This window comes from Nelusetta ayraudi, unplaced genomic scaffold (assembly GCF_046127955.1).
Source record: "Nelusetta ayraudi isolate G7.1 ecotype Tasmania unplaced genomic scaffold, CSIRO-AGI_Nayr_v1 ptg000011l, whole genome shotgun sequence".
Classification (NCBI taxonomy): domain Eukaryota; kingdom Metazoa; phylum Chordata; class Actinopteri; order Tetraodontiformes; family Monacanthidae; genus Nelusetta; species Nelusetta ayraudi.
In genome coordinates, this window is record NW_027466061.1 from 20,924,071 (window position 1) to 20,951,987 (window position 27,917).

Here is a 27,917-nt window from a genome sequence, read left to right on the forward strand (position 1 = left end):
ACGCAGTCTGATTCCGTTGCCGCAGCTGCCAAGTACGAACAACTGCCTCTGCGCTAGTTTTACTAAGAGCTCGCATTTAGCACCGAGCATGACTCTCGTGCTACTTAATTAATCCCTTCAGGAACCAACTACAACGCCGAAACACAATAAGAGCAATTAAAAAGAAAAGGGATGCTTTTCACTTCGCCAGTTTCGAGCCATTAATTATACAAAGGTTGGTGTTCCCAGTGTCTTGGGCAAGGTGAGGCAGAGCCACAGCGTCTGGGGAGGACTACAGCCATTCTGCGCCAGCGAGGGCGCAGGCACAATGTCAGACATACCATCGTGGGAATACAAGATTATGCAAAGGCATTTATCCTCGTCTTGCGCGCCGGCATCTGAGTTGGAGAGAGAGAGCCCCAGCTTACAAAGGGAGAATATTTTACACAAAAATCTGCTCGAGATGATATAATTTTTCATTCATTGGCGCAGGGTATGAAATAGGCCCGACACAATTCACCATTGTGCTGCTCCACACAAATCAATCCTTTTTTTATTAATTCTGACACATCATCATTTCAATGATCCTTTTCTCTCACCTCTGGGTGCTTAGCACCGTGTCAGGGCAGAGCAATGATGGTGATGACCTTTTCACCTCTAGGGATTCATGGGGATGGGGGATTGTGAAAGCCAGGCGGAAATCATGTGACCTGCAGAGACACAGACAGCTGCAGAGGAAAGCTCCCTCCCCTCCTTCATGTTCATACTGGCTCCAAGAACCCACAGCACGGCATCAGGCAAAAAGGTGCAGGAAATTAGTGAGGCAGTTTTTCTCTTTTAATGAAAATATAGACACAAAGTAGGCCTTTGGCCACACATTCATGTTTAAGGTCCAAACTACATTGATTTTGTCTTGACTTTATTTTTTATTGAAGGAGTCAAAAATAAATGTTGCTTGACATTTGACCCCAGCAAATTAGGTCTTGCGTTTTTAGTCTCCTCTTGACCAGTCTTCCATTAATTTCTTTCTGTACTGACCACGCACCTGTAAAAAGGTCAATTGTACAGTCTTTGTCGTGCGTCTTGATTTCAGCATGAAAATATAAGCACAAGCTTTCAAGCTAAACTTGAGTTTAATCCAAGAGGGGGGAAAAAAAAACTTATTTTAGTTAATACTTAAAAATGCACATGGCCATGGTGGAACCTAGATTCGTTTCTAAAAATAATAACAACATATACACTAGCCACTCTTTACCTGGAACTGTGGAAAGGTGTTGGTTGTGCTTTGAGAATAAGGCAGTGATTCAACATCATCTCTGAATGGAGGTAAGATTGACAACCGTAGCATCACCTGGTTATTTTTCTTTAGACAAACCCTGAAGAGTCAGCTCTACTGCACCCATAACGAACGAATGTCAGGTTCAAACTGAGAAAAGGACATATTACCACGGGGAGAGAAATAAAATGTTTGTTTTAATGTGTTTTTCTCTTTGCACACTAATAATAAAGTTCAGCAGAGTCCTCTGGGCATTGACACCCACAAAACACAACAAGTACAACAAATAGCATTTCCATGGGGCTAACCCAGTAACAATTTGGAATCAATTATGTGATAGTAAAAAAACAAACAAAAGAAAAAGAAATTTCAAAATTTAATTTGATTCACAAAAGAGAGACAATAAAATAAACTCAATAAGTGTAACAGATGAATATGTTCCTCTGGTCGCCATGTTCTTCCCCGAGTAGCTTCTCCGGGCCAAGAGCCAGCAGGTTCATACACTCCCACTTAGTGTCATTACAGTCTGGTCAAGGAAGTGGCTTTACAGAACCTTCATATGCTTTTCAAAGTAGTGTTGCAGAAAATTACCTGTGTGTTCTATACAGTAAAAATGGAGCACAGCAGACACAGTTGTCATCCACATAATGGGATCAAGTAACACCGTGGCACAGCTTTGGACTCTTTTTTTGATGAGCTCTCATTTTTTTTTATCCAATAACATACTGATTTGATTTTAAACAAAAGAGACACACATGGAATGGAGAAAGTACAAAAAATACATCTTCAAAAGGCATAGTATTAAAATTAGCAAAAGAAAAAAAATCGGAATATATATATATAAATTCTATGACTTAGGACAGCACATCTTCCTTTTCTATACTGTACCTTCTAATTCGTACCAGCAAGACATCTTACAGAAAAAGTGTTTTCTTTATTTTGGTCCTGTGTGAATGTTTATTCCATGGAGGCTCGGCACAGCAGAGTATCACCCGGGCTCCGGAGCTCAGGTATTATGTGCTTCTCTCCTGGCTCGTTGCCCTGCCCATGAGCTCTTTCGTTCACAGTGTGAGAGTGTTAACTTATTTTTAGTGATGGGTGGATGCAGCGGTACATGTTCATTCCATTCCTACCACATGGGAAAAAGGACTTGTATATTAAAGCGAACAGCAAAGCCCTGGACCCGTTTGGTGGTTACTCAGGCTGGACTTTTCACATTAACAAAGACTTATATGATGACTGCTATCGTGTTAAATTAAAAAGGAACGGAGAAGAAGTGATAGACTCTTTCTGTTCTTATGTCTTCAATTCTAGCTAAATGATTGTTATTTACTCTACAAAGGGTACGTCTCAATTCTCAATAATGATGCGCAGTGAGATTTGTCCGACTGTGGCTTAAAGCTATAAAGGCCTTGTCCAACGTGTATCTTTTTAAAAACAGATTTGTATCTATATACAAATACGAGAGCCGCTGAGTGCACCCCAGCAGCTGGAGCCAGAGGAGTCGCTGCACCAGGGCGTCACCCATGTTTCGCCAGCTTGGAAGAACTTTGCAGCCTTTGACGGCTGTTGATAGAGCGCCCCCCCTGCCCACATGACAGAATTGATATCAGTGCAGATTTACATGATATAAAAATAATTAAGAAAAAAAAAGAAAGAAGGTAGGCTTAAGGGCTTAAGTGGTTATAAATGGCTGAGTGTGAGATTGATTTTGGCAAATAAGCGTTCTACTGTGCACGAGCTGTCCTCAAAACATGTCGATGTCGTCACGTTGTCTCACCACCGTACAGCCTGGCGAGACCGAGACGCCATGTCACGCGTGCATGAGTGTGTGGGAGTATGAGTAAGTGCGCGTGTGTGTGTGTGTGTGTGTGTGTGTGTGTGTGTGTGTGTGTGTGTGTGTGTGTGTGTGTGTGTGTGGTTTGTGTAAGCATTGACATCAAGCTCCTCACACGCACTCCTCCGCCGACATGAGGAGTGGGTTGATGTACTCGAAGCCCTCAAACTCAGACTGGTCGATCTTCTTGACCACGTCGCTGCAACGGAACCAAGAGAAGAGCGGTTATATTTTTGCAGCAGATGGAATTTGCTGACAATGACGACTTTTAGTTGCACTGGAACTCACTCATCGTCGGGGGTGAGTTGAATGGGCTCATTGGTGAACTGGGCGTCAAAGTTATCCAGTCCGAATTCTCCTGAGATGTTGGGCTTGAAGGGAGGTACCACCTGCTTCTGCTCCAGCTAAAAAAACAAAAAGGGTAGGAAGAGTAAAATACCTCATCTTCATACACAATATCAATAAATGATGCAATCATCTTGTAGTCTGAGCCCTCCAGGATTGCTCATCCACTCTTCTACTAAAGGTCCTCTGTTCTGGTCACTTTACGGCAGGTCCATCTTTTTTTTTATCATTATCTTTTCATGCTTGCTTCATGTTTCAGAAACTGTGTACTTAATACAATTTTTAGCAAAAAGCATAAAACCTATATCCTGCTTTGAGTGGTGTTGAATAGTGTTAAATATGCAGCTTTTTGGAGAGTAAATTGTGAAATGCATCCATGGAATATTTTCTGAATTTTAAACTTTTTTTCTGAACATGTTATAATGACAAATGAAACTAATTATGTAACATGTGGCGAAAAAAATGGTAGAAAGAGTTTTGAAGCTGTAACCTGGTCAAGCATACAAAAACATTAATTAACTGCTACCGCCTTCTCTAACAAACAGCTCCGGCCTTTTGAAACATATAATGAACATTCAGACTCTTTCTTGATTGTTTTTGCCGTTCTCACAGGACTCCATCTGATCTAATTGTTCCTCATCCTGCACCCTCTCCCCCTGCAGGCCGTTCGGGGTACTGCAGGACCATTTTAAGGTAAGCATTAGGAGAGGCCTCCCGGGTGGGAGGGTTGTAAGCTGAGCCCTCCAGACACTCTGACCGACTGCTGGGCTGCTCCAGACCAAACAGGGTAAAAGAGGTCATGGTGATCCCTGGCAGGCTGCCCTGTCTGTCTGTCTGTCTGTCTGTCTGTCTGTCTGTCTCAGTGACTGTCCTTCATGTCTTCCACCTGTGCATGTCTGTCTGTTTGTTAAGGTGACGCATTACGCTTCATGCATATGTACAACTTATGTCAACCTTCCCAGCTTACAGATATGCATAAATATAGTGCAAAATATTATATTTTTTTAATAGAAATATTAAATACAATTAATTAAAATTGTAATAAATCAAGATTATACTCCTTTTTTAAAGAAGCAAGTCATTGAGGCTTGGCAACAGGAAATGCAATTACTTCTACATGCATCTTAATTACAAACGTCTGATTGACTCAGAAGCTAAATATAAATGAAAAGGAGAAATAGTTTTGTCTGGCCGATAATTGCAGAGGAAATGCACGGTCAAACATCAATTTCCTCCCCATCTCCGTCTACCATCTCTGGTCTAGCCATTTGTGCTGCTGTCAGTCTCCTCCCCGCTTGCCACAAGAGGACGACTCATCCGGCCGCGACAGAGCCGCTGAGGCCGCGGGGCAGGAGAGGGAGGCAGACCCGGTGCACTTAGTTTTGACCTTCCACAGTCTAGCAGCAGTTTTACGCCTTTCCCTCTGCACAAAATCAATAGATGGATTCATTTTGACCTGCAAGTAGTGATTTTCTTCTCCATTTGAGCTTATGATGAAAGTCAGGATGAAGTCGAGAAGTGGGGTGAGAAAGGCAGATTGAAAAAGGCCAAAAGAATAAAAGTGAGTGACTCACGAGGTCCCAGTCGACATTTCGAAAGAACGGATGACCCATGATGTCAGCGAAGCCGGTCTGAGGGTGGCAGCCCAGACGCTCCTTGGGATCCTGGGGGGGTGTAAAGGTGAAAGAAGGGTGAGAGACTGTGGGGAACGGTGGTGGGAGAGACGAGACGAAATGTCACGAGAGCAGCTGGAGAGGTGGAGAGGGCAACAAAGCAGACGATTGGCAGAAAACACTTGATGGGAGTGAAAGTCTGTGAGAGGACGGTAATAGTGAGGCTCTGTGGACAGGTGAGAAGGCATGAGGGGGGGTGTAAAATGAAAACCAGTGACAGGTGACAACCCCGGCCAACCACAGCAGTGATAAAATGATTCTCCGGGGCCAGAAGGAGACGACAGTTTTTTTGTTTGACACGGGCCCGTCTAACCCCGGCGTACCTTGTTGAGGAATCCCTTGAGGACGCTGGCAGCTTTGACTGACAGCGAGCGGGGAATTCGGATCTGTTTTTCCAATATTACTGCAGGGAGCGAGGAGAGATGAAGACAGTGAGATGAGAACCGTTCCTGAATGGTAAAATGAGCAGATTCAAAAATATATATATATATATATGCGTTTATACATATGCCGTCCATTAACATGTTAAAAGTCCTTTTTTAAAAAATAAAAAAATCAAATGCCAAAGATGGATACAGAAGCAGTCCATTCAGGTCTTTTTATATATAAAAAAAACACTTTCACAAAGCACAGACAGACAAAAACACAGAATTCACACATTTCCCTGCGTGTGCCTGGTACTGGGAGCCATTAGAAGGGCCTCAATTCCGCATTGTGAATATGTGTGTGGGTGTCTCACCTTGGAAGAGGTAGTCTTCTGTGTTCTGGTCTGGGTTGTCAGAGCTCCCCACAATGTCAAAGGGCGACCGGCCTGCCATCATCTCGAACATTAGCACGCCAAGAGCCCACCAGTCCACACTGAAGCCTGCAGGCATGTCATAATACATTTGAGTCGAACCTATCTAATACAACTGTGCGATTTAATATAGTAAGGATGTTTTGTACATGTATTTACCTATCATGCCTTCAACACTGAAAGTGCCGATTATAAAATAGAGAGATCATTCAATTGATAAAACAGCGTGTTGCTGTAGCTCTCAGTTTTAACAAAAGGGTTCTTTCACACCTCGACCATGCAGCCTTGTTGTATAACCAATGATTTTTTTCTGAATTAAGGTGCATACTTCTCTCTCTAGGCTCTTATGTCCCATGCATGGTGGTCACACTTTGCATTGTAGGACAGTCATGATAAGGATGATGACGACGACGACGACGACAACGACAACAACAACACCACCAACAAAAACAACAACAAGCGATGTAGTTGTCGTCGTTCTTCAAAGCAAAACATCGAAATAAACAAAGTTTATAAAGTTGTGAATGAATGAATGAATGAAAGAGAACCTACGGATGCTGTGAAAATGTGGCAGCACATTATTGGCCTGTTCCACAAGCTATCCTTGTGCACTTGCTGCCAGGCAGAACATTTATTTGGACTATTTGGTGTGATTACTGATGCAGTTGTGTTTTTTTTTTAAACTGCTCAATGTTTTTAATGGAACCAAGGAAAAACAATCCCTTCCAAGTAATCTTGACCTCAGAATTTTTTCCCCATCTGTTTGCTACAGTTTTATTCACATATGTCAAAATGAGGCCAAACCAACAGGGAAACAAGCCCTTGTTTGGGAGCAACGTATACGTATACAGCACAACAAGTTCAAAATGACTCATTCTGTATTTTTACAGAATGGTAAGTTTCATCTTTATCAATATAATGTCACTTGTTCAGTTTATTACAACTCCTGTCTTCTCGCACTCTTTATTTCTGTTTCTTTTGGCGCTCGAGTGCTTCAAAGTCTGATTTTTATCGTTAGTAAGTCATTTTTATTTTTTTAATTTTGAAAATAATGGATGGATTAATTGTTTTTTTAGAAAGTGGTTTTAGATGCGGGTGGCCCAGTCATTCTCGGATTGATAATGAGGACTGAGAAAAGCATGGCAGATAGAGGCAGACATAACGCATCATTCATTGTAAAAGCTTTTCAATAAAGTGCCTGTGCATCAAAATTCTCACCATAATCCTCTCCTCGGAGAATTTCGGGGGCGATATAATTGGGGGTGCCACAGAATGTACTCGTTGTATCACCGGGTCTGAGGCCCTCCTGCAGAAACACTCAAATGCATCAGCTGCGGAATCACTTTGAATGTACTGTATGTTTGATATTCCACAAAAGGCATCGTGCATCTTTCACTGAAAGCAAATGAGAAAGCACACCTTGCACATGCCATAATCTGTGAGTTTGATGTGTCCCTCAGAGTCCAGCAGCACGTTGTCCAGCTTTAAATCTCTGTAGATGATCCCTCGCTCGTGGAGGTAGTTGAGGGCTAAACTAATCTCTGCTGAGTAGAATCTAAACAAAGACAGAGCTCAGTTTAAAAACACATGCATGAAATGCACTGTAATGTCTCAAGACGAGCACAATTTCAGAGCTGGTCTCCACCTGGCGTGTTCTTCAGGAAGTTTTCGTTGTCTTTGCATGTGGAACATGAGATCTCCGCCGTTTACGTATTCAATTACAAAGAAAAGTCTGGAACACAGAAACACATTTAGAGTTAAACAAACAAAACAATGACTAAAAAAAAAAGGCAGACTATTGAGAAAGCAGAAGGAGTCCTGGATAATACAAAGCCTCACCTGCTTTCTGTCTGAAAACAGGAGTGCAGGCCAACCAGGAAGGGATGATTAGAGGCCTGCTCAAACACGTGCTTTTCTGTTTGGACCCAATCGATGTCCTGGTAAAGAAACACAACACAAATCCAGCCACAAGTGCATCAGAGATCATTCTGACATTGAATTTTCAAACTTGTATTTGGCTGAATAATCACATCCTCCACAAATAGGACTGTCCTTTGTACAAGGCAGACAGCAGAGAGAAAAGGGCTGAGGAGGCAAAGTGGGAGCGGGTCTCTATATTGATGGCTGGGAGGATAATGTGTCTGGACACGGATGCTGCTCACGCTGCTGGCCAAGGAACAGCACAACACTGGACCATCGATCGCAAGACGCTTGTCAATTTGTCAATCACGTTAAGTGTGTCTAATCAAGGCTAACTACTCCCACCGCCTCTGGCTGTGCACCTCCACGTGTGCGTCAAGATCAATTTTTGATGACATGATAGTTTATGTAACACCCTCTTAGAAAGAGTGACGCCTTGAAAGAAGCCCATCAACTTAAGTCAAAGCGTTTTCGACAACACGCCAAGATGGATGTTCAAACGTGAACCGGCCGATGACTAACTGCTTTCATCGATTGCACTAATTGTATTAATTATACACAGCAGTGACTAGAGACTGATGGCTTCACTATTAACTAACCTTCTCACACCTTAATATATGGAGGTGTCACTGTTACACAGCGCTGACTTAAAGGAACAGTAGGACTTATTACAACATGCAAAGTTAAGAAACTGAAAAATTGCTCCTTTCACCAAATCAATCCAATGACTTGGACTAGAATGAAAGAACCCCTTAGAATCTTGAGTGGATTCCATCTCCTTTGAAAAAGCCCCGCCTGTGCTTCCTCAGAACCAGTCTAAATCGTCGGATATTCTGCTGGAATAACCACCATGGTCACACTCTGTAATTAATTAATGATTTGGAACACCTGTTAACACCATCCTGACCCATATTTCCTTTAGCTAGGACAGGAAAAATACTGTTAAGCCCTCCTCAGTGTTGGGCTGGGTTACTCCTATAGCCGTGGCAGGAGTTGGAGCGAAAACAAAAAGGAGCAAAATGAATTGTAAATATATTAGTTGCATTTGTTCAGCAAATATTAACGTAATCAGAGTATTAACATCTTGCCAAGGAGGGTAAAAAAAATGTTTTACTAATTCAGGTCACAGACAGGTGGCTTGAGACAGAGCTCTGACTACACTTGAATTGATAAATCTGGGAGAAGTTCTCACTTCGACATAAGATGTTGGATAGAAAATACAGCAGACTGCAAGTATTGCACTGGGGTTTTGTTTGGGTGTATCCATTTGTTTAATTGGTTAAACTGCCCATGTTTAAGGTTAAGGTTTCTTGCAGGTCTATCCAGCCGGTCAGTTTTGTTAGCACGTTTGTTTACCTCACCAGCTTTTGTTTCTTGGTAGAAGCCTGTAATGTCGGACAAAGGAGACAGAGGAAATCTAATGGAGTTTGTGGATGAGAGCTTTGACATGGGATTTGTTTTGATCTGTCCTTGATGAATTTGGGAAACGTAACCCAAGTGATTTTAGCCATCTTGAGCCCATCCCTGTTTTTCCAAATGCACAGCAGTGACTAGAGACTGATGGCTTCACCATTAACTAACCTTCTCACACCTTAACAGATGGAGGCGTCACTGTCACACAGCGCTGACTTAAAGGAACAGTAGGATTTATTACAACATGCAAAGTTAAGAAACTGAAAAATTGCTCCTTTCACCAAATCAATCCAATAATATTGGATTGATTGGTAATGCCATTACCGTGAGCCAATGGTATTTTGGTTCATATAATGAACCAAAATACAGAGACAAGTAATGCCCAATCAATCAATCAGTCAATCATTAAAAACACATCACACATATCTTTTTCTTTTCTGGTTTGTGATACACTTGCGTCCTTTACCTCATCATCATTGACCAGCTCCTTCTTGACCACCTTCATGGCGTAGATTCGCTCCGTCTTCTTCAACTGCACCAGCAGCACCTTGGCGTAGCTACCGCGGCCAATCACCCTCAACAGATCGAAGTCTGCCAGGCCTAAACTGGAAGGCGATTTTCCTGTGTCCCTGCTGCTCCGCGCCTGGAGAGGCAGATAGCACAGAGGGGGGAGGCCGGAGCATGAGAGACGGTCGTGTAAAAACCAGCGGAATGTGAAAGTGGACTCTGTGCCGATTGATCATGCAACATTTCTATCAGCGACCCATCTAAATAACATTTCCAAGACCCTGCTGAAAAGAAATGTGGTTATTTTGTGTTAATATGAGTACATGATTTCCTCTGGGTGATTTGTAAATGACGCAGTAAATCTCACAAATGATGTGGCCTCTTAAGATTACTCGCTGGCTGCACTACTCCTTCTTCTTGGTTAACCCTACCAGCACCTCCACCGTAACCTCACTTATCTTCGTACTTCTTCTTTCCTATAATCAGCTCTGCAGTGGACCGTTTCCACTGCCTATCCATCTAACCTGCCCTTACGTGACAACCCCCCCCCCCCCCCCCCCGATCCCCCGAGTCAGCCACGCAGCCCCAGATAAAATCATTGGACTTGCCCTCTTTTATCACCGTCTGTCCGTTTCCAACTGGAGCCATTCTCTCTTCTATCTTCAGCCTAAACCTGCTGGGTCCAACCATCCCAGAACCCTCTCCAACGCCACGCTACACCCCTTGTAATTAATCAGCCCCTGGTGTTAAAGGGTGCTTTATTAGCTCCAAAATAAATCGATATCCACGCGTTGTGCAGCGGTGCCTGCATCTCTGTGAGCCCTGTGTTATGCATGCGGGCAGGTAGAAATGGAAGCAAACACCTCCTGGACGCACACGTAGGCAAACCCTCATTACTACTGCCGGTTTCGTTTTCTCCGTCTTTCACATGCGTTTAGATTATACGTGCAAACACAAAATATAGCGCAACAACACGGCATGTCTATGAGTCACACATTAACAGCATGCAATTGGTCTCACCTCTTTCTCCTCCCCATCGTATGGCAAGCTTTCTCTCGAGTCCTTATTCTGGGGGCCTGGGAGAGAGGAAAGTGACAGACAGACAGAGGGTGACGAGGAGGGTGAGGGGAAAAAAGACAAGAGAAAGAATGAAGTGAGAGACGGTCACACGTTTTGTTCACAACCCCTTTGTGTCGGTGTGATCCTGCTCAGCTCGGATGGAAAACATTTGTGCCTTACGCACGAACATTTCAAAAGACATGATTTGGAAGTTACGTGCACTTCAAAAAAAATATTTTTTGATTGCCATCAAGATGATTTAGAGTGCCATGTTTCCTGGTTCAGAATCATCTTACAAAGGGTTTTAACAAAGCTATATTGATAAAATTTGCACCAAAGAGCTCTGCAGGCTGAAAAGATTCATGCTTTAAGATGATTCGAGCGTCATATCAGCGATGTCAAGCTTCTCTCTGAACCTCAGCCTTCCGACTGGATTAAATCCTGATGTAGTAGATAACAAAAAAAAAAACAAGCCCAGCTGATCAACCTGGCTTCTCTGCGGCAATCATTACAGTAATGCAGAAAGCCACATGGGGAAGCACAAGGTTAAGACACTAGACAAAGGTCCATAAGTGGGATCAACGCTACAGTGTTAAGAGTGCACTTTGGTGTCACCGTTTCACCAAGTTGCAAGTTAAGGCAACACGTATGCTCAAGCAACCTAATACCAGCAGGTCGCATGCTGCTGACTGAGGTAAATCCATGGCCATTATGGATTTTAAGTAAGGGGGAAAAAAAGCTTCATCTGTGCACAGTAAAAGCCATTCAATCGAAACATCAGAGCAAACATTGGGGGGGGGGGGGATTAATAGGAGGCCCACCTTCATCTTTAACTCGAGGTTCTGAGTATTGTTTTAAACAACAACTCGCTCCATGAAAAAAAAAAAGACATATATGTTTGTCTTTTAGAATGTAAGTACTGTACAAAACACGATGTGTGTGTGCGTGCGTGCGTGCGTGCGTGCGTGCGTGCCTGTGTTTCCCCCCTGATATTTACTTCTTTCTGTGTATTTCAATTTGACCGCATTACCTGGCTGTTCTGTTGGGTCTGAGGGACTCGATGGTATTCCAGGCATGATTGGTTCCTAGACAGACAGAGTGTTCACCAATAGGTCAAGCCCCTCAAGCAGATTTTCTCAAGCAGATCATTCATGACAGTCCACAGTTCAGCCACTCACTTGGTAAATTGGTCTGCCACACTCCACTGTGACCAGTTTGTGGCACTTTTTGTGCACCAGCAGTTTGCAGTTGATGCATTTGTAGCCTTGTCTTCCAAGACCCCAGATACGGTCTGCACAGATGGCACAGTGGGCTCGCTGCTCAGGGGAGCAGACAATGAAAAATGGGAAAACAAGCACACATTATAATAGCAAAGACAACAACAGAGGCTCTGAAGTATTTCTTCAACATGGAGAAAACCTAGGGGGGCTTGGCATTCTCTTGGCAGGTACAACAACAAGCAGTAGGTGCTCTTTGGTCAAAGCCATGTACAATAGCTGTAAAGGGGGTTGGGCCAAGGCAATCTCCATATGATAAAGAGGTTTATTAAATAGGCAGAGTCATAGGCTGAAGTAATCAAATCATTTATAATGGGGAGCAATTTAATGTTATTTATTCTACGTTATTTAACATTGTATTTAAAAAAACAACAACTAAGCTTCCATTTCACCTGCATTCACTCTACCTGGATGATATTAATTTTCTGTATTTTACTTTGTCCTGCATAAAATTAGGGACGCTCCCAAAGTCAGAGTGGCTGTCCTGAATCCTGAGTTCTGCCCTCAGCTTGGAAATTAAAAGGCTAATAAAGTGTTGACAGTTGCTGCTCCTGTACACGGCTGCGCAGGCTCCTCGCATAGGCTATGTTAATTATGACGAGTGAATACCATTTCAGTACAAAAATAAACAAGGTAACCAAGGTAAGGTTTTTTGTTTTTTTTTCCAAACTTGTCCACTTCATATTTCAGTTGTAATAATAGAAACATCATCCTTTCCTAGCTACATATTTCCTAACTTGCAAAAATGTTTTATGTTGCTCATTTTTACACTGAAATCATTGCAGGTCACATCCGCATAGACGTACACAGCGTCTGCCTCAAACCTCGGAATATATAAAGACTAAATGACTTACTTTTATCTTACTTAAGGAACATGTTTGATAAAGCATTACAGAAGAAGAAGAAGAAGAAGAAGAAGAAGAAGAAGAAGAAGATAACCCTTTTGAATTTCCAGATTCTACAACATGCTATTTTGGTGATTTATCATTTAATATAAAATGATTACTTTAAGAACAGTAAACTCACAATATCACAATATATAAATCAAACATTTAATACACACAGAAATATACAATATTTTCCAAAAACTCCACAAATCAGCCACCCGAAATAATGTTGGAATTCTTGTGATATTTCTCACCCTGTTGAAGCGCTTGGCCTGAAAGGCGTGACCATTGGCATAATAAAGTTTCCTCCACCGACGGGCTCCACGTCGATATATAGACTCTGAGAAAAGCAGAAAAAAGGGCCAACAGTCACCTTTGTTTACATTTGAATGTGTGAAAAACCATCCCACGGATTTTTCTTTACAACTGAAGAGCACTTTAGCAAATGATGACAAACTAAAACACCACTCAACCAATAAAATGAAGGTTAAAATTCTTTTCAAATGTTTGATGATATTCAGAAATCAATGGTTAATAAAAAAAGACATATTGTACACTTGAATTTCAACGGTAACTTTTAAGCTGCAAATCAGGCTGAATTTCTTGCTTTAAGAGATTAGTATGGTCAAATACAATGCACTGTATGTTCACCACAACTGCAATGTGCGGTGGAACATCTACTGGTTACTGGTTTAACATTATAGCCAGTGTTAAAAAAGCGTTCTTAAAATCGGTGACTCAACTATAGTAACAGTATTTTTTCAAATGGATGATGGACACAACTGGTGTTGAACAATATGTCAAAAACTAAAATGCCTCTGACAAAAGTGTTCCTTTGAAATCTTCTGTGATATGAAAACTAGCTTTAGCAAAAGGACAATTTGTTTCTTTAACCTGTTAATGAGCGCCCAAAAAATGACAACAGTCCATCCGTCCATTTGTTTCTTTTGCGTTTACATGAGAGAAACTGTCTGCAAAAACATAGTCATTAGTGATGTCACAAGGGGCCCCTCCCCATGTCAACGACAACACTACTCCAGGCCAGGCATTCGGTACGCTTACAGTGAAGCTGTACACTGATTCTGTTCTAGTTTTTTTGTTTTTTTTTATAATAATAAATAGAGGAGTCAGTGATGAAACATGAAGGTCAAAATGGCTGTAATATGACCATAGGACCTTAAAAAAAAACTTTTGTTCACAATTGAAGATGTTTTCTGTAGGTTGTAGCTGAAGAATCAGGTAAGAATAATTTGACTCACTGTCTTCTCCAGGACAGGGCATGCCAGGTTTCTCTGGTACACATGGAAACACTAGAAAACACACAACAAGAAATTTTCATTAAAAGGAAGTGACTCATGTTCAGGGTTCATATGAAGGTGTTTGCATGTGTGCATGTTCTCCATCCACTTCCTCTCATCCTGAAGCCTTGAAGCGGTACTGTTGCGGTGCTGCTGTTGTTGTTGTTGTTGTTGTTGTTCCAACTGTGGCGTTGGCACGACTTGGTGTGTGCGTGCGTATGTGCGTGCGCGCGCGGGGGCAGATATTAAAGTGGGAAAAGGCGCAATCCAATAGAAGTCGCCGCAGATTATTTGAGCATATGAGAGAGCAGAAGTGACAGATCAAGCCAGACTGGGGGCAGTGTGAGTCAGAGGCAGCGCGTGGGCCGCAGCCGACGAGCTCGTTAGCGAGCAGACCTGGCGACCCCCCCTGCAGCACCATTCCATCCCTCCTTTCATTCCCGATACCCCGCCTCCCTCTGCACTCCCAACCCCTCCCCCGAACCCCCTACGCTCTTCCTTTGCCATCACGCTGGCTTCTTCTGTACTCTCGACCCCTCACCTGCCATTTGATTGAAACTTTACATTCACAGCACAGGGCTCCATGCCCGGCACCCTCAGGTTGCATTCCCATAAACACACACAACACAACACAACACAACACAACACACACACAACACACACACAACACCACACACAACACCACACACAACACCACACACAACACCACACACACACACACACACACACACACACACACACACACACACACACACACACACACAGCCTGCCAATCAGACACACACAGAAAAACTTCACATGCTCAATCCATCAGCCCATCAGTCACCGCTGCCGTGCGGCTAAGTTTGGCCCTGACCCTTAACGTTTGCAAAGTTGCATGACGACGTGTCAAGAACGGGGCGCTGGGCTAAGGACGCAAACCACCTCAAGGCCTCGCAGACAGCCGTCAACGGCGGAAGTAATGTTGTTATTACAGGTCAGCGCAGCATGAAGTAAAGGTCTGACGTCTCCCAGTGCACAGGAAATGGACGTCCGTGATTGAATGAGAACGCAAACATAAACATAGAAAAAGGACTATTAGAAGGAAACACTTCTGTTTTTATCATTATTTTTGCTTCCTTTATTATGGGTTGGAAAAAAAAATAGACTGAATGTGGCTGCAGTCAATGTTGTTGAGTGTTGTTTACATTCAGGATGGCTAGGAGCTTACACCACAAAGACACTGTAGTGGTTGGACAAAAAAACATTGCTTCAGCAAGACTGAGCTGTAAACTGAAGAGGAAAAATTCCAATTTGAAGCATTACTCTGATTAATTTAAATGGAAGTGGACAGTGGACAGTGCAGGACAAAACACTAGATACTGACAGCAGGGACATTTCATGGAGAGGAAATGAATGAATAGGGGAAGCACGTGTATTTCTGTTCCAGGGGGGGAAAAGGGCATTTCATGTAATTAATAAGGAAAAGAAATGATGTTCTGATCAATGTGGAGCTAAACCCAGACAATAGTCTTTCATCTCCTGCCAATCAGAATGGCCTTTTAGATTTCACAATCACATCTCAGTGAGATGCTGCAACGGTTCCCTGCACACATTATCTTCTTTAATAGCAACACGTACCTGGCAGAGGGCAGAGACTCGACTGTCCGCAGCCAACTGTAAAGCCACACCCCCAAGCCACGCCCCCCACCCTCCCGACCTCCTGACATTCAGCTCTTCTCATACACCTGCATCCTCACTACATTTTGTGGCCAGCAGACGCCAGTGAGTTTCACAACTCGGCGTCCCTCATCAGACCATTTCATGTCGACTGCACGGTGACACCCGTCTGGCACACAGTGGTGGCAAAACCCTCCTGGCTTTGGTTCACCTGGAAGACTTTGTGTGAATGTTCTGGGCAAAGGACTGTGAGACAGCAAAGAAAACACGTATGGCCAGAAATGACTGGACATAGATAGGAGTGGATAAAGATAAAGTACAACACATCTTTGGGCCTTCCACCACGCTATTCTGTTCCCCCAGGGAAGTGTGAACAGATGTATCATATGATAGCGCGAGTGGTAAAAGATGTGAAACCACTTCTTTCCCTCCCAGCCTCACACCTGTACTATTATAAGAGAACTTCCTGATGAAAAAAAAAAACAGTGTATGTTATATGTATTATGCGTGTGAGGAGGAGCCAGGCTCACCGTGGATAATGAGCTCCGAGTCTTTGTTGAGTTCATAAAGACGCAGAGCCTCCTCTAACTCCAGCTGAGACGACACGGTGCAGGGGTCACCTGGAAGCAGAGAGGGTGGTGTGTGTGTGTCACTCAGTGCATTAACACATACACTTCCGAGAAAGTAGGTTTGTGGGAGAAATCGAGTGCAGGGAGTCAGGCGGGTATCTAGGTAACATTTTTATCCGCTTGCGCGGTCTAATTATAACCCAAGTTAATGATTTAACTTTGCGTCAGCACTGAAGAAAGTTGTAGTGAAAGAGGCAGAGCATTTTCCATTTGAAAATTGGTTTTCATTACACTTAACACCATCGCCATCACATCACTTTAATTCTACTATCACACATGTTTTTGAAAAAAATATCAGACGTTTGCATGACATTTGAATAAATGTGTCATTACAGAGAATCACACCCGGTTACTTAACAACAAAAGACACATAAATAAAATAACATGTGAGCAATAAAATATGCAATTGACTTGTCCATATTGTGTATTCCCAGTGTCATGAGCAAAGGGTTGTAGGTGTAAAAGGTGGCTAAATGTCATTAAGCATGACATTTAAATAAAAAAGTCAAACTAGTGCCAGTGTGATGGAAACTTCAAGTAAAGATGTGAATAAAGGTGAGTGGGTGCGAGTGAGAACATTGACTGTACCACCAGTCGATGTTGCCATTTCACATCATTTTAATTATACAGGATTAATTGAACTGTGATCAATCCAAGTCAATAGTAAAAGGCCATGTGCAGAACAATTACTTCCTAATCAACCAGTAAGAATGAGTGAGGTGTTTCTGTGAGGCAGTGCAGGTAGTGAACCCTCACGCTAGTGACTTCATCAGCTCAACAAAAACAATTTAACTCAGTGATTTTTTGCCGCAAACTTTTTTCCCCCCCCAATGATTTTTTGTGAAGCAAGTTCATCTTCTCGGGTTTCTCAATTAAGACGTCCCACGATGCAATCAAACGATGAAACGAAATTAAATAATACAAAATCACATTTATCTACGCAGGAGGCTGATTGCAGAATGTGCCATGGAAGACAAATGTGAGGTTTAATGGTGGTAATTTTATTTTGATGTCTTGCAAACACCTATAATGGAGGTGTTTTGTGTATTTTCACCATTGTATTATTAGGGTCATTAAATATTTGGTTGATTTCCTGTTTGGTTTTTCTTCACAATAGCAGCCATATGGCAATAGAGCGAAAGGCTTCGATAAGCCAATATTATCAGTGAGTTGCAACAGATATTTTTCTACACGTCCACCCACCCAACTATTTTTTATTTTAAATTTATAATACAATATGGCCTGTATCAAAAACAGACCACTGCCAAGTAATACCTGTGACCACTATGGAAGACTGTGGATGGAAGACAGACAATTTATTATCCAAAAATGAGGACATTTCTTGAAGAAAATATTCCATGATTCCATTACAGCACTTGTGTTGCTCATGTTTACATCAACTTTAAATGTTAAATTTAACATTTTTTTTTTTTTGAAATACTATTTTAGCCTGTGGTACAAAACTATTAGTCATCTGCTGCCGCTCACAGTACAAAAGCTGCCAGAGCGTGTTGACTACTGATGAGACGCAGGAGTGGCAGCAAACACTGTAATGACTTTACTGTGACTATTAAGTGGCTTTTCTCCCTCTGCTGTGGTATCTACGTGGGCGGCGACCAGAGGGAGCAGCTGATCCATTTTCTAATGAGTTCTGACCTCATCTCTCCTATGACACCGTTGCAGCTGACTACACGCAACGCAGGAGGGGAAGCGACAACTGACAGCTGACTGACAAGAAAGGACTTCCTTGGGGCAGGTTGTAAAATACCATACGATAAACCACCACAAGGAGGCAATCAAGAGGATTAGTTCCAAAGGACTTTGGCCGTGTTTGTGGTAGATGCAGAAAAGGAAAGGAAAGGAAAGCAGGCTGGGACACAAAGCGATTGCACGGTGACGGTGGCTCCTGTAATTATGACCAAGACATCGGCATAACAGTTGAGTTGTAGTTTCCTCAAGGCAGTCCTCACTGGACCGCCGCACCACAGACCACGTGACTGGGGAAACGCTGCGTGTTTGAAGCGCGGTGTCAGATTTGGTGTGAATGCACGCTCAGAGCCAGAAGACGAGCCTGATCCCGCCCTTAAATTATTCATCGGCAGAGGCTTTACATAATGAAACCATAGAAGTTGAGCTACGTCGCAGTCCTTCAAAGATGAGCGCCGCCGCAGAGAGTGCACAAATGGTACAACACAGATGCTGACACTAGCAGTAGATTGTCCTGTTGTAAACCTACAGTGCGTGTCTGGGAGAGAGTTTTCTCCTCAAAGTGCAGTGCGGCATTAACCTGACCTTTGAGATATCATCATCATCACCTCCCCATCTAATCCTATTAGATTTTGTCCGTTACACTGTCATATTAAGTGGAAATATTTCTGAGCTTGAATGCACCTTTAAGGGTCACCTTAGCCTTGACTTCAGAATACTAAAGATTGATCGGAATCCTTGTGTCCAGTGAACATTTCTGACACAGTTACAGAGAAATGATCTAAGATTAAAGGAGTTGTGGACAGAAAAAAAATGATGCTCTGGATGGTGGCATTTTCTCACAGAATCCTGGCGAATCTCTGAACGGTCTTCTTTTACAGCACAGGAGAAAGGAAGAGTTACAGATGGAAGGGAAAGGACAGAAAGTGTACCTTCCTCATCGATCCACTTCATTGTGAAGAGCTGGTCATTGTCCATGGAGCACATGTCCCTCACCTCCCCGTACAGGCCCTCGTAGGAGATGGATGGCTCGAAGTGAGTGATCATGATGTCCCTGCAGAAAAGAAACGCAGCACTTTACTCGATCCCACAGACCAAAGAAATCAATCCATCCTGAAAAATGATTTATTTATTTTTTTGGTGAAAAACTGCTACAATTGTATAGTTTGTAATTGTTATTTTTTTGGATCCAATTTTATTTAACCAGTTCTGAATTAATATAAAATAAACATTTATTTTTTTTCTCATAAAAAGGCAATAGCAGCGAAACAATATTGTAATAGACTCAAATTAATGATCAAAGTTTTGACAATATTATCAGAACGAGAGAAAGAGAAAGAGTTGTAAGACCAGAAAGCCCTATGGCTCCAGATAAATACCCTTGTTTGATCTGCTCAACCCAACCTTCATGAACACCAACTGGGGTGGGGGGGTGGGGGATTGTGTTGGAGGGGGACAAATCCAGGGAGAACCCCTGGAGAACATAAGACCTCTGCCAAAGGAGAGAGCATCTTCTGGCTCCCCACCCTGCTGGGTGACTCATGGCCTCACAGACTGTCGCGCGCGCGCGTGTGTGTGTGTGTGTGTGTGTGTGTGTGTGTGTTTATATGCGCTGCTGTACGATATTAATGTTTGGGTGAGGAAGAGGACAAAAACAGGACGGAGAAAAGCCAAACACAGTTAACCGCAGAGCCACGGATGAGGACCGCTTTAAGTAGGGTTAACCGTCGACCACTGCATCCCCAGAGAGGCCTTTAAAATAAAACTACAGAGATTCCCCCTCTCCATCTATACACACATTGCCACACAAATTCAAACATCAGTGCGATGCGCGATAAGTCGGGGGTGGAGGCGGCTGCTGGAGCCGGTGGCTGGCCGAGAGCATCCCAGCCTAGAGATGGGATCATCTCTCCCTCATCATTTCATGCTGACAGAGGGATTGATGTCACAGGCTCGCAACCCTCTCGTCAGCCTCCGAGTTGATTAAACCCAGAGCTGGGGGAAGGAGATTGTACACACATTATGGTTTTATGGCTCCACGGGCAACACGGGTCGGAGCTCGGGTGCCCTCATGTGTGGAATCAGGGGCCAGTTTGCGAGATGGAATTATCCAAAGGAAGCAGCTTTATGTATGACTTACTGCTACACAACCTTCCCTCAGTAAAAAACACAGGGGGAGAAGGTAATATAAGTCAGTCAGTTTACTAGCTATGGGCTTCCTTTATTGTTTTTGTCAAATATGGACCCCTCCGTCTTTCCAAAAAAAAAAAAAAAAAAACTATCAATCTGAGAGCTTTACAGAAGGATCATAAAATTCACACATTTTCCATTAAAGACATGGGAAATAATGGGAGGCCATCTATAGGCAAGAGAGAGTCTGAGCTGCTATTTATCAGGAGCTGCAAACACAGGTTTGCTATGTGACTTTATTTATAACAGTTTCTTATGTTTAACATACAATTTGTAAATAATGGTAATAATGGTGGTAATTCTATGACTTAAGAGTATAATGATGGCCAAAGCTGCAATAATCACAGCTACTACCACAATAACACTACACTTCAAACAATCAAACTGAGCAATACATCAAAGAAAACTGATCATTGATCAACTTAATAGTCGCAGTACTACTTTTAAATGGTGCAAAACGTCACGGTGGACATTGTTCCTGAAAGGAGGCTCATTCTTAATTGATTGTTTTTATTTATTACTAGAGTAATATTAAAAGCGTGGTTTTCTCATATTGTCAATAGTATATTATTCAATAGTAGCACAGCTTCCCTATACTGCGGCCTGCCCTTGCCGAGATCTAATGCATACAAATGGCACTAGGCTGTGATTTACGAGCTTATGTTTTAGTTGCACATCAATGCTGAGTACCTGAGCTCCAGCAGCTTCCATGCAGCAGGAACTAAAAATGTCTTGCCTCACACATAAAGAATGAATAAATCACTCAGTGCAAGAGTGAAACAAGCATGAAGCTGTTACCTACACTGCCCCCACCCAACCTTTTCCTCACCGCCTTCCTACGTCCTGCTGTTGTTAATCATTAGTCTGTGTGTGTGTGTGTGCGCATGTGTGTGTGCGTGGTGAGGGTGGGAGGCGGAGGCGGAGGACGGGGAGGTGTTTGGAGAACAACAGGCAACTATTCTCCCACAGTCTCATCACTCTCCTCCAACCAGCGACGCAGGCAGCTCTCCTTCAAGCACACAAGCCCTGATAACACAAGGTGAGTGAAGTCCAGGGACCTCCAGGGTCACCTGCCAGGGTGAGCTGTCACATTGTGACAGGCGGTAACAATACCAGGAGGACGTCGTACAACACAATACTGTCTGGAGATGGAAATATAATGTACAAATGTACAAGCTCAGCAAACAGCCACAGCAACTTTTGAGATGTATATGATATTCAGTACAAATGACAAAGCACTATTTCCCTGAAGCATCAGAAAAGTTGAAATCTGCTGATCGGTCTCTGGCTCCAGCATATCAAATACAATACTGTTCATATAGAGTTTAATAAAGCTCTGCTTTCCAAGACACATTCTAATAAAGAAAAAAAGTTAGATTCTGCTCCACGCGAACCGCTTTTTAAACAAAGGGAAGAGCAGCTGTGTGATGTCTCAGGGCGACTACGGCACAGAGATTTGCCATTGGGTTCTCATTACTGGCGGGTAACTGGGAGGACGTGGCATTCCACACAGAGCTGGCATTCCTCTGCTTCTTATTACTGGACAGCGCAGCTAAATTGCAGCACTAGGAGGAGTGATGGGTGGAGGGGAGTGCTGGCCTGTGCCCCTGGCGTCTAAACTGCAGTGAGTAGGACTCAGCAGCCCCATCTGCCCAGTATGAAGCCATTTGTCACTGTGAGCACTCAAGCAGGAAGAAGGATCTGGGTGCCTCCACGGGCTTCAACCGCCGCCTACAACCATCCGTCTTTCTATCCCGGTCGCACACAACAACACCCAGAGTCTGAAGCAGCGTGTCACCCAAGCGAGTGCGCAAACGCACCTGGTGCCAAGTCAAGGTTAACGCAGACACGCACACACACAAAAGCAAAACACAAAAAGCACCTGAACCCCGGATGAGTCAGAGTGGCTGCGGGATGCAGTGGTCTCCGGGCAACCCAGGCAACCTGCAGTGTCAAACAGAAGGTGGTCTCTCTCTCTCTCTCTCTCTCTCTCTCTCTCTCTCTCTCTCTGTCTGTCTGTCTGTCTGTCTGTCTGTCTGTCTGTCTGTCTGTCTGTCTGTCTGTCTGTCTGTCTGTCTGTCTGTCTGTCTGTCTGTCTGTCTGTCTGTCTCTCTGTCTGTCTGTCTGTCTGTCTGTCTGTCTCTCTGTCTGTCTCTCTCTCTCTCTCTCTCTCTCTCTCTCTCTCTCTCTCTCTCTCTCTCTCTCTCTCTCTCTCTCTCTCTCTCTCTCTCTCTCTCTCTCTCTCTCTCTCTCTCTCTCTCTCTCTCTCTCTCTCTCTAGCTGCGTTTCCATGGCTCCTAGAATCGCGTAAAATCTAAATATCGCAGTGAAAAACTGGTCATGGAAACGCAGAAACTTCCAAAACCCTCTCAAATATTGCAAAAAGGTTTTTACGCTCTCATGAGGTGGTTTTTCAGGTGTATCGATATAGAGGTACATCACAATTGTGTCATGGAAACACTTTTTCGCATTTACGCGTCACCGGACGTGTGTTCATTTCACTTCAAGTGAAAATGGTGCGTTATGTTTGAAAGGAGGACTATTTTTTTTTTTTACAAGTAATCAAAGAGATTACTTGTAAAAAAAAAAATGTCAACAAACAGAAGCAAAGTTAAATCTTTACGAGCAGGGAGATTTTACGAGAACTACGGCTGATGCTCTTCACACCATTCAATGTAAACACCTGCAAATTGCAATTGTACTTTGTGGAATTTTTAGAAATGATGCTTTTATTTTGCAAAAAACTGCAATGGAAACACAGCTTCTCTCTCTCCACCAGGCTGACCGAACACGCCACAGCAGAGCCTGAGGCCTGGTCGGGGTTAACACTCATTAACTGTCGTACGACAGGAAAAAAAAAAAAGGAATCAGCAAAACACACAAATTCTACAGTGTCTGCCGGCAAACCGCGAGAAAGCAGGCGACAGGATGAAGACGTGTGTTAATGGAAGGGTGAGGTGGTGCGTAACTTTAGTTCAGGTTCTGTGCTGGAGGGGCTTTTAAAGCTAAAAAAAAAAAAAAAAAGTAAAAGGAAGGAAAGGGAACGCTTGCCCTCTCCCACACAAAGCCAGGCCTGGGAGCACTGATGCAGATGGCAGCATCTTTGAAAAAGAAGCGCAACTCCAGACAAAAGGAGTGAAACAACTGAACTGCTCCATCAAGGCAGTGGGATCCCAGCTTCCTGCCAAACAACATGCCTCTCACAGTATCCCTGAAGTTTATCTGGCACAGAGGAAGTCCTGTGTTAACTTGGTCTTGGCAACGCCGCAAAACAATGTTTTCTCTGGGATGATTTGGCGAGGTAATGGCACCTTTAACAACTCTTTGGTGGCTTGTTACTTTGTGATATTCGAACTTTATTAACTTTACAATATAAAGATTAATTTGTAGTAATTGTACCAACATATTCTTCAAGAAAGGTTAACTGTTGCTTTAAGATCCCCTTCAAAACATTTTCTTTGGGATGGAACGGTGGACACATTAATAAGTCAGACAGTTCCTACTACTACTGTGAGTGGTGAGCAGGTGGGAGAGGCTCTTATTTTATTTTATTATTTCTTTTAAATAAAAAAACGGGAAACATTAGGGCGCCACTAGGCCACTAAATTAGAATAATATAATGGCATACAATTAATCTCATTACTATGTGTTCAGATTGAGGCCTGGGACAATGGGTCTTAAATTTCTAACAAAAGAAATATTAAATAAAATGATAAATAAATAAATAAAAGAGAGGACAATATTTTTATATTATTATAATAATTATTATTATTATTACTATGATTATTATTATAATGCTAGAGTGTGATTATTAACAAGGGCCCACCCCAACAGAACATCTCAGCAGTCACCTGACAATATGCATTTAAACAGGATTCATTATTTCCCACTGAAACGTAGAATAAAGGCATCCAAAATGCTTCTGTCTATCTCTAGGAGTTAAAACAACCCATCACAGACTCGCACTGCAGTCTAAAGAACCAACATGTTTCTTTCCAGCCATGACAGTGTGCACTAGCTGCACACACTTCCAGTCTGTTTGCAACCATTGTACAATGTCAGGACCACCATCATTGTCTAATCATGCTGTCAGCACCCTTGCAGCCTTCTCTATTGACCCTCAACTTGAATGGGAGTGAAATGGACATGAGCCAGTGACAGGCTGAGACTCCTACAGGCTGACACCAAGCTGCCACTGCTGACAACTAAGAACAACAGACCTTTAAAAACAACTGCACTTCATTTAAGATTGAGAGCGAGTTCTGAAAGCGATTTCTGTAATAGCCATAGAAAGATTAAGGTTTAATTCAGTGGTTGAAATGTTGATTTGATTATTTTCTATCCTTGTAAACAGCAGTCAAAACTACTGTTAACACATGATATAAAATATGAATATGATTTTTTTTTTTAAATGATATAAAATATAAAATATGTATGATGTATGATATAAATGTATGATATAGAATAGGAATGAGTAGATTTTATGGATGATCATTTTGAAAGAAAGACATCAAACAGAGTGGTACTCATGGGAACGTGTCCTGTTCTGTCACACTCTGATCGCCTTTAGCCTCATTTACACATCAACTCCAGACACAACCATGAGAATCACTTCAGGCAAGAGCTAAATGAGATAATTAACATATGCAGCCAACATTAGGCAATGGTCCGTGTGCAATGTGGTCATACATGTTGGATTAGCACATGAAGACTGAAGGAGGAGTCCAATCAGTGAGACGACAGGGCAGGACAAGTGGAGACACTGGAATACTTTCAATCACTGAATTAATGAAAACTCAGCTCTGCATCAAGTGAGACTGCAATTCAGCCATCTATACATTATATGTCTTTCACACCCACCGATTTCCTTATTTTTACACATATATATTTTGTACATATTTAACACCCCTCTCAACTCATTTACGGCTACCTGGATATGATACTAAGCCTTCCAAGGCAACGTAAAGCAACATTTGCCTGTGTAAAAACAAATGTGTGACTGTGTGTGTTTTTTTGATCAGGTACTCTAATTTCTGCAGGTAAATTTCTTCCTCTTCTAAAGTCCAACTTTACAGTGGCTTAACAATGACACCATTTAGAGAATTTCCTCTTTGGCACATAGCTGAGATTCCTCAGCAGCAACCTCATAAATATTTCTGTGCTTTGTTTTTGAGATGACACCTAATGATCAGAATGCACACGCTCGTGCACGCACGCAAACACACACACACACACATACATAGTTGCTGAGGTGTGTCGCATACGCAGCAGGTATGGCTGAGGTGACCCGCTGATCATGTTTTTCAAGTCTTGGCCAGGCTTCAACCATTGCCTTCAATAAACAGAAGCATAGGAGTGCTGAGAAAACAACAGAGTAACCAGTGATTCATCGCATTACCGATGAGTGTGAAACTGAAACAGGCTGCCACACCATGTAGGACAACAGTTTGATGTTGTGACAACTGCATATGGCACACACAAACTATCTGGAGAGAAAAACGATACCTCATTGAGCTACCACTTAAAAAAAATCTAAATAACAAAGAAAGTAAGGAATTTCTAGCTATTTGAACGCTATTACAATTATGTAATTACACTTTTAGTGAACGTTAAAAGCATACTGAAGCAGGTCTCATATAAAATACATTAGAGTTTTAAGAGTTTGACAGGGGGAAAAGGCCAAGGATGAGGCCAGGATCATCTGGACGCATGGTAAGCCTGGAGAAGCTTCGAGATGTAACGCAATTTTCACTCAAAACACCATAGAAAACATTTCAGATCAAAACTGAGTTAGACAGGGTTAGCAGACAAAGCTGGGATGTGAGTTGAGATCAAAATAAGGTACAGGTAAACAGAGAGCAAGACAACAATAACTGGCCGACGGGGCTAACGTTCAGACAATCGCATCTGATACAAAACAAACAGCCAAACTATTAATAACTAGACAATAAGCAGTGGGTAATTCTATGTATCAGCAGATACTCAAAGTCACAGTCCCGCTGTCATTGCTGTCCAACCCTTCAATCAAAAGTCATTTCAAACATGTTTATTTAAGCCTATACCAAAAATGATATTTTGCTAATCGGGGTAAAGCAAGCCCGCATTATAGAAGAGAAGCAGAAATCATTCAAATGTGCTCGGGATACTAATTACCACTAAAACAATAAAATAACAATTGGAACGTTGCTAACAACAGTAAGCTAGCGAAGCTCATATCACAGTATGTTTGACTTGTAGCACACCAAACGGAAAACATTGGCGAAATTCAAGCAACTTAAAAACTTTCCTGTCAAGGTGGTACATTTCGTAAATAATACAGGAAGCCAGTCGCAACACTGACAACGCGTCTGGACAGTTTCATCCGTGTGTCTGCTGAAGTTTACCTAACCCGTTAGCGGGGTTAGCTTATGCTAGCCAAGTGGTTAGCCAAGTTCCCAGCCAAAACAGCGACAAACGGGTTGACTAACTACCGACATAACATACCGCTTGATAATGTGAATTCTTACCCTTTGTAATAAGCTTTGACCCGGACCTGGTGGGAATTCTCGCCGGGGTGGGACATGGTGCTGTCCCGCAACGTCGGCATCATAAGCTCAGCCGACTCACCGATGCCTTCCTTCCTTCTTTGGCTCTCCTAGGTGTGTTCCACGCCCTAGATACTGTGCTCGTCTCGTCCGTCGATACCGAGAGTCTCGGGCGAACCAAGCAACAACAGAAAAAAAGATTTCACCTTTCTTTTGTCAAGCAAAATTATCATGTAAAGTAAAGAAAAACTTGCGAGGTCCGCCAAACAACTCCCTACTGCAAAGGCCTAACAGAGGACTGATCCATTGTTGGAATGTTTGGGGGGGTCTCACACAAACAAACACGCAGTACGTGTCAGTCGACCGAGTGTTAAATAACATTGTTTTTCTGTATTAAAATTATTTCTTTCACAAACAACTTCAAAATGTCACAGTGGAAAGCATGTCGTCATTTATATGGGTTTAATATACTGTTTTAATATTTTCAGACTGTACCAACTAGACATATTTTAATGGGGAATGCGCTGCTTTCAGGTTCAGACATCCGAGCTCGGACATGACATAAACCTTCAAGATATTTCGCGCTTCGAAATACATTGCTTGGAATTTGACGTTAGTACATAACACAGGAATGGACAACCAAAAATTCAAACAATTGCTTTCATTGTTTCAGTCCTTTGTTTTTTCATACTCTAGACAGTGATTGAGCATCCATCTCAAAATGAAAATGAATGTCTAGGACTATGGGATTATCCTGCATACATTGATTTGGACAGAAAAACCTCCAATAAGCCACATAAATAACAGGATTAACAGCAATGTAATCATTTCTACAATTTCATTTCAATATATATTAACTATGATGGCCCATATAAATATATGTCTTATTTACTTCCTACGCACTTGATAAATATTTGGGTCACATCAGTTAGTTCTATGGA

At 42.5% G+C, this 27,917-nt stretch overlaps 1 protein-coding gene across 1 annotated transcript; it reads right to left on the reverse strand.

Moving 5' to 3' along the window:
* Positions 1-1,433: 1,433 nt before the first annotated feature.
* On the reverse strand, positions 1,434-27,284 carry prkci (protein kinase C, iota). Its single transcript, XM_076021862.1, has 18 exons — positions 26,959-27,284; positions 19,195-19,316; positions 16,457-16,546; positions 14,229-14,279; positions 13,224-13,309; positions 11,984-12,121; positions 11,836-11,890; positions 10,767-10,822; positions 9,706-9,882; positions 7,746-7,843; positions 7,552-7,638; positions 7,326-7,461; positions 7,125-7,212; positions 5,850-5,975; positions 5,434-5,513; positions 5,012-5,101; positions 3,381-3,496; positions 1,434-3,291 (listed from the first exon to the last, which is right to left on the reverse strand). The coding sequence occupies exons 1-18, from the start codon at positions 27,039-27,041 to the stop codon at positions 3,204-3,206; spliced, it is 1,767 nt and encodes a 588-aa protein (XP_075877977.1). The 5' UTR covers positions 27,042-27,284; the 3' UTR covers positions 1,434-3,203.
* Positions 27,285-27,917: the final 633 nt, after the last annotated feature.

What these genes read in the sequence shown, in the direction of transcription:
- prkci (XM_076021862.1), bottom strand. Translation starts at nt 27,041, where the DNA reads ATGATGCCGACGTTGCGGGACAGCACCATGTCCCACCCCGGCGAGAAT. An exon ending in AGCTGGTCAATGATGATGAG is followed by an intron (nt 7,844 to 9,705) that starts GTAAAGGACGCA and finishes TTTCTTTACCAG; the next exon opens with GACATCGATTGGGTCCAAAC. An exon ending in AGAAGACTACCTCTTCCAAG is followed by an intron (nt 5,514 to 5,849) that starts GTGAGACACCCA and finishes CGCTCCCTGCAG; the next exon opens with TAATATTGGAAAAACAGATC.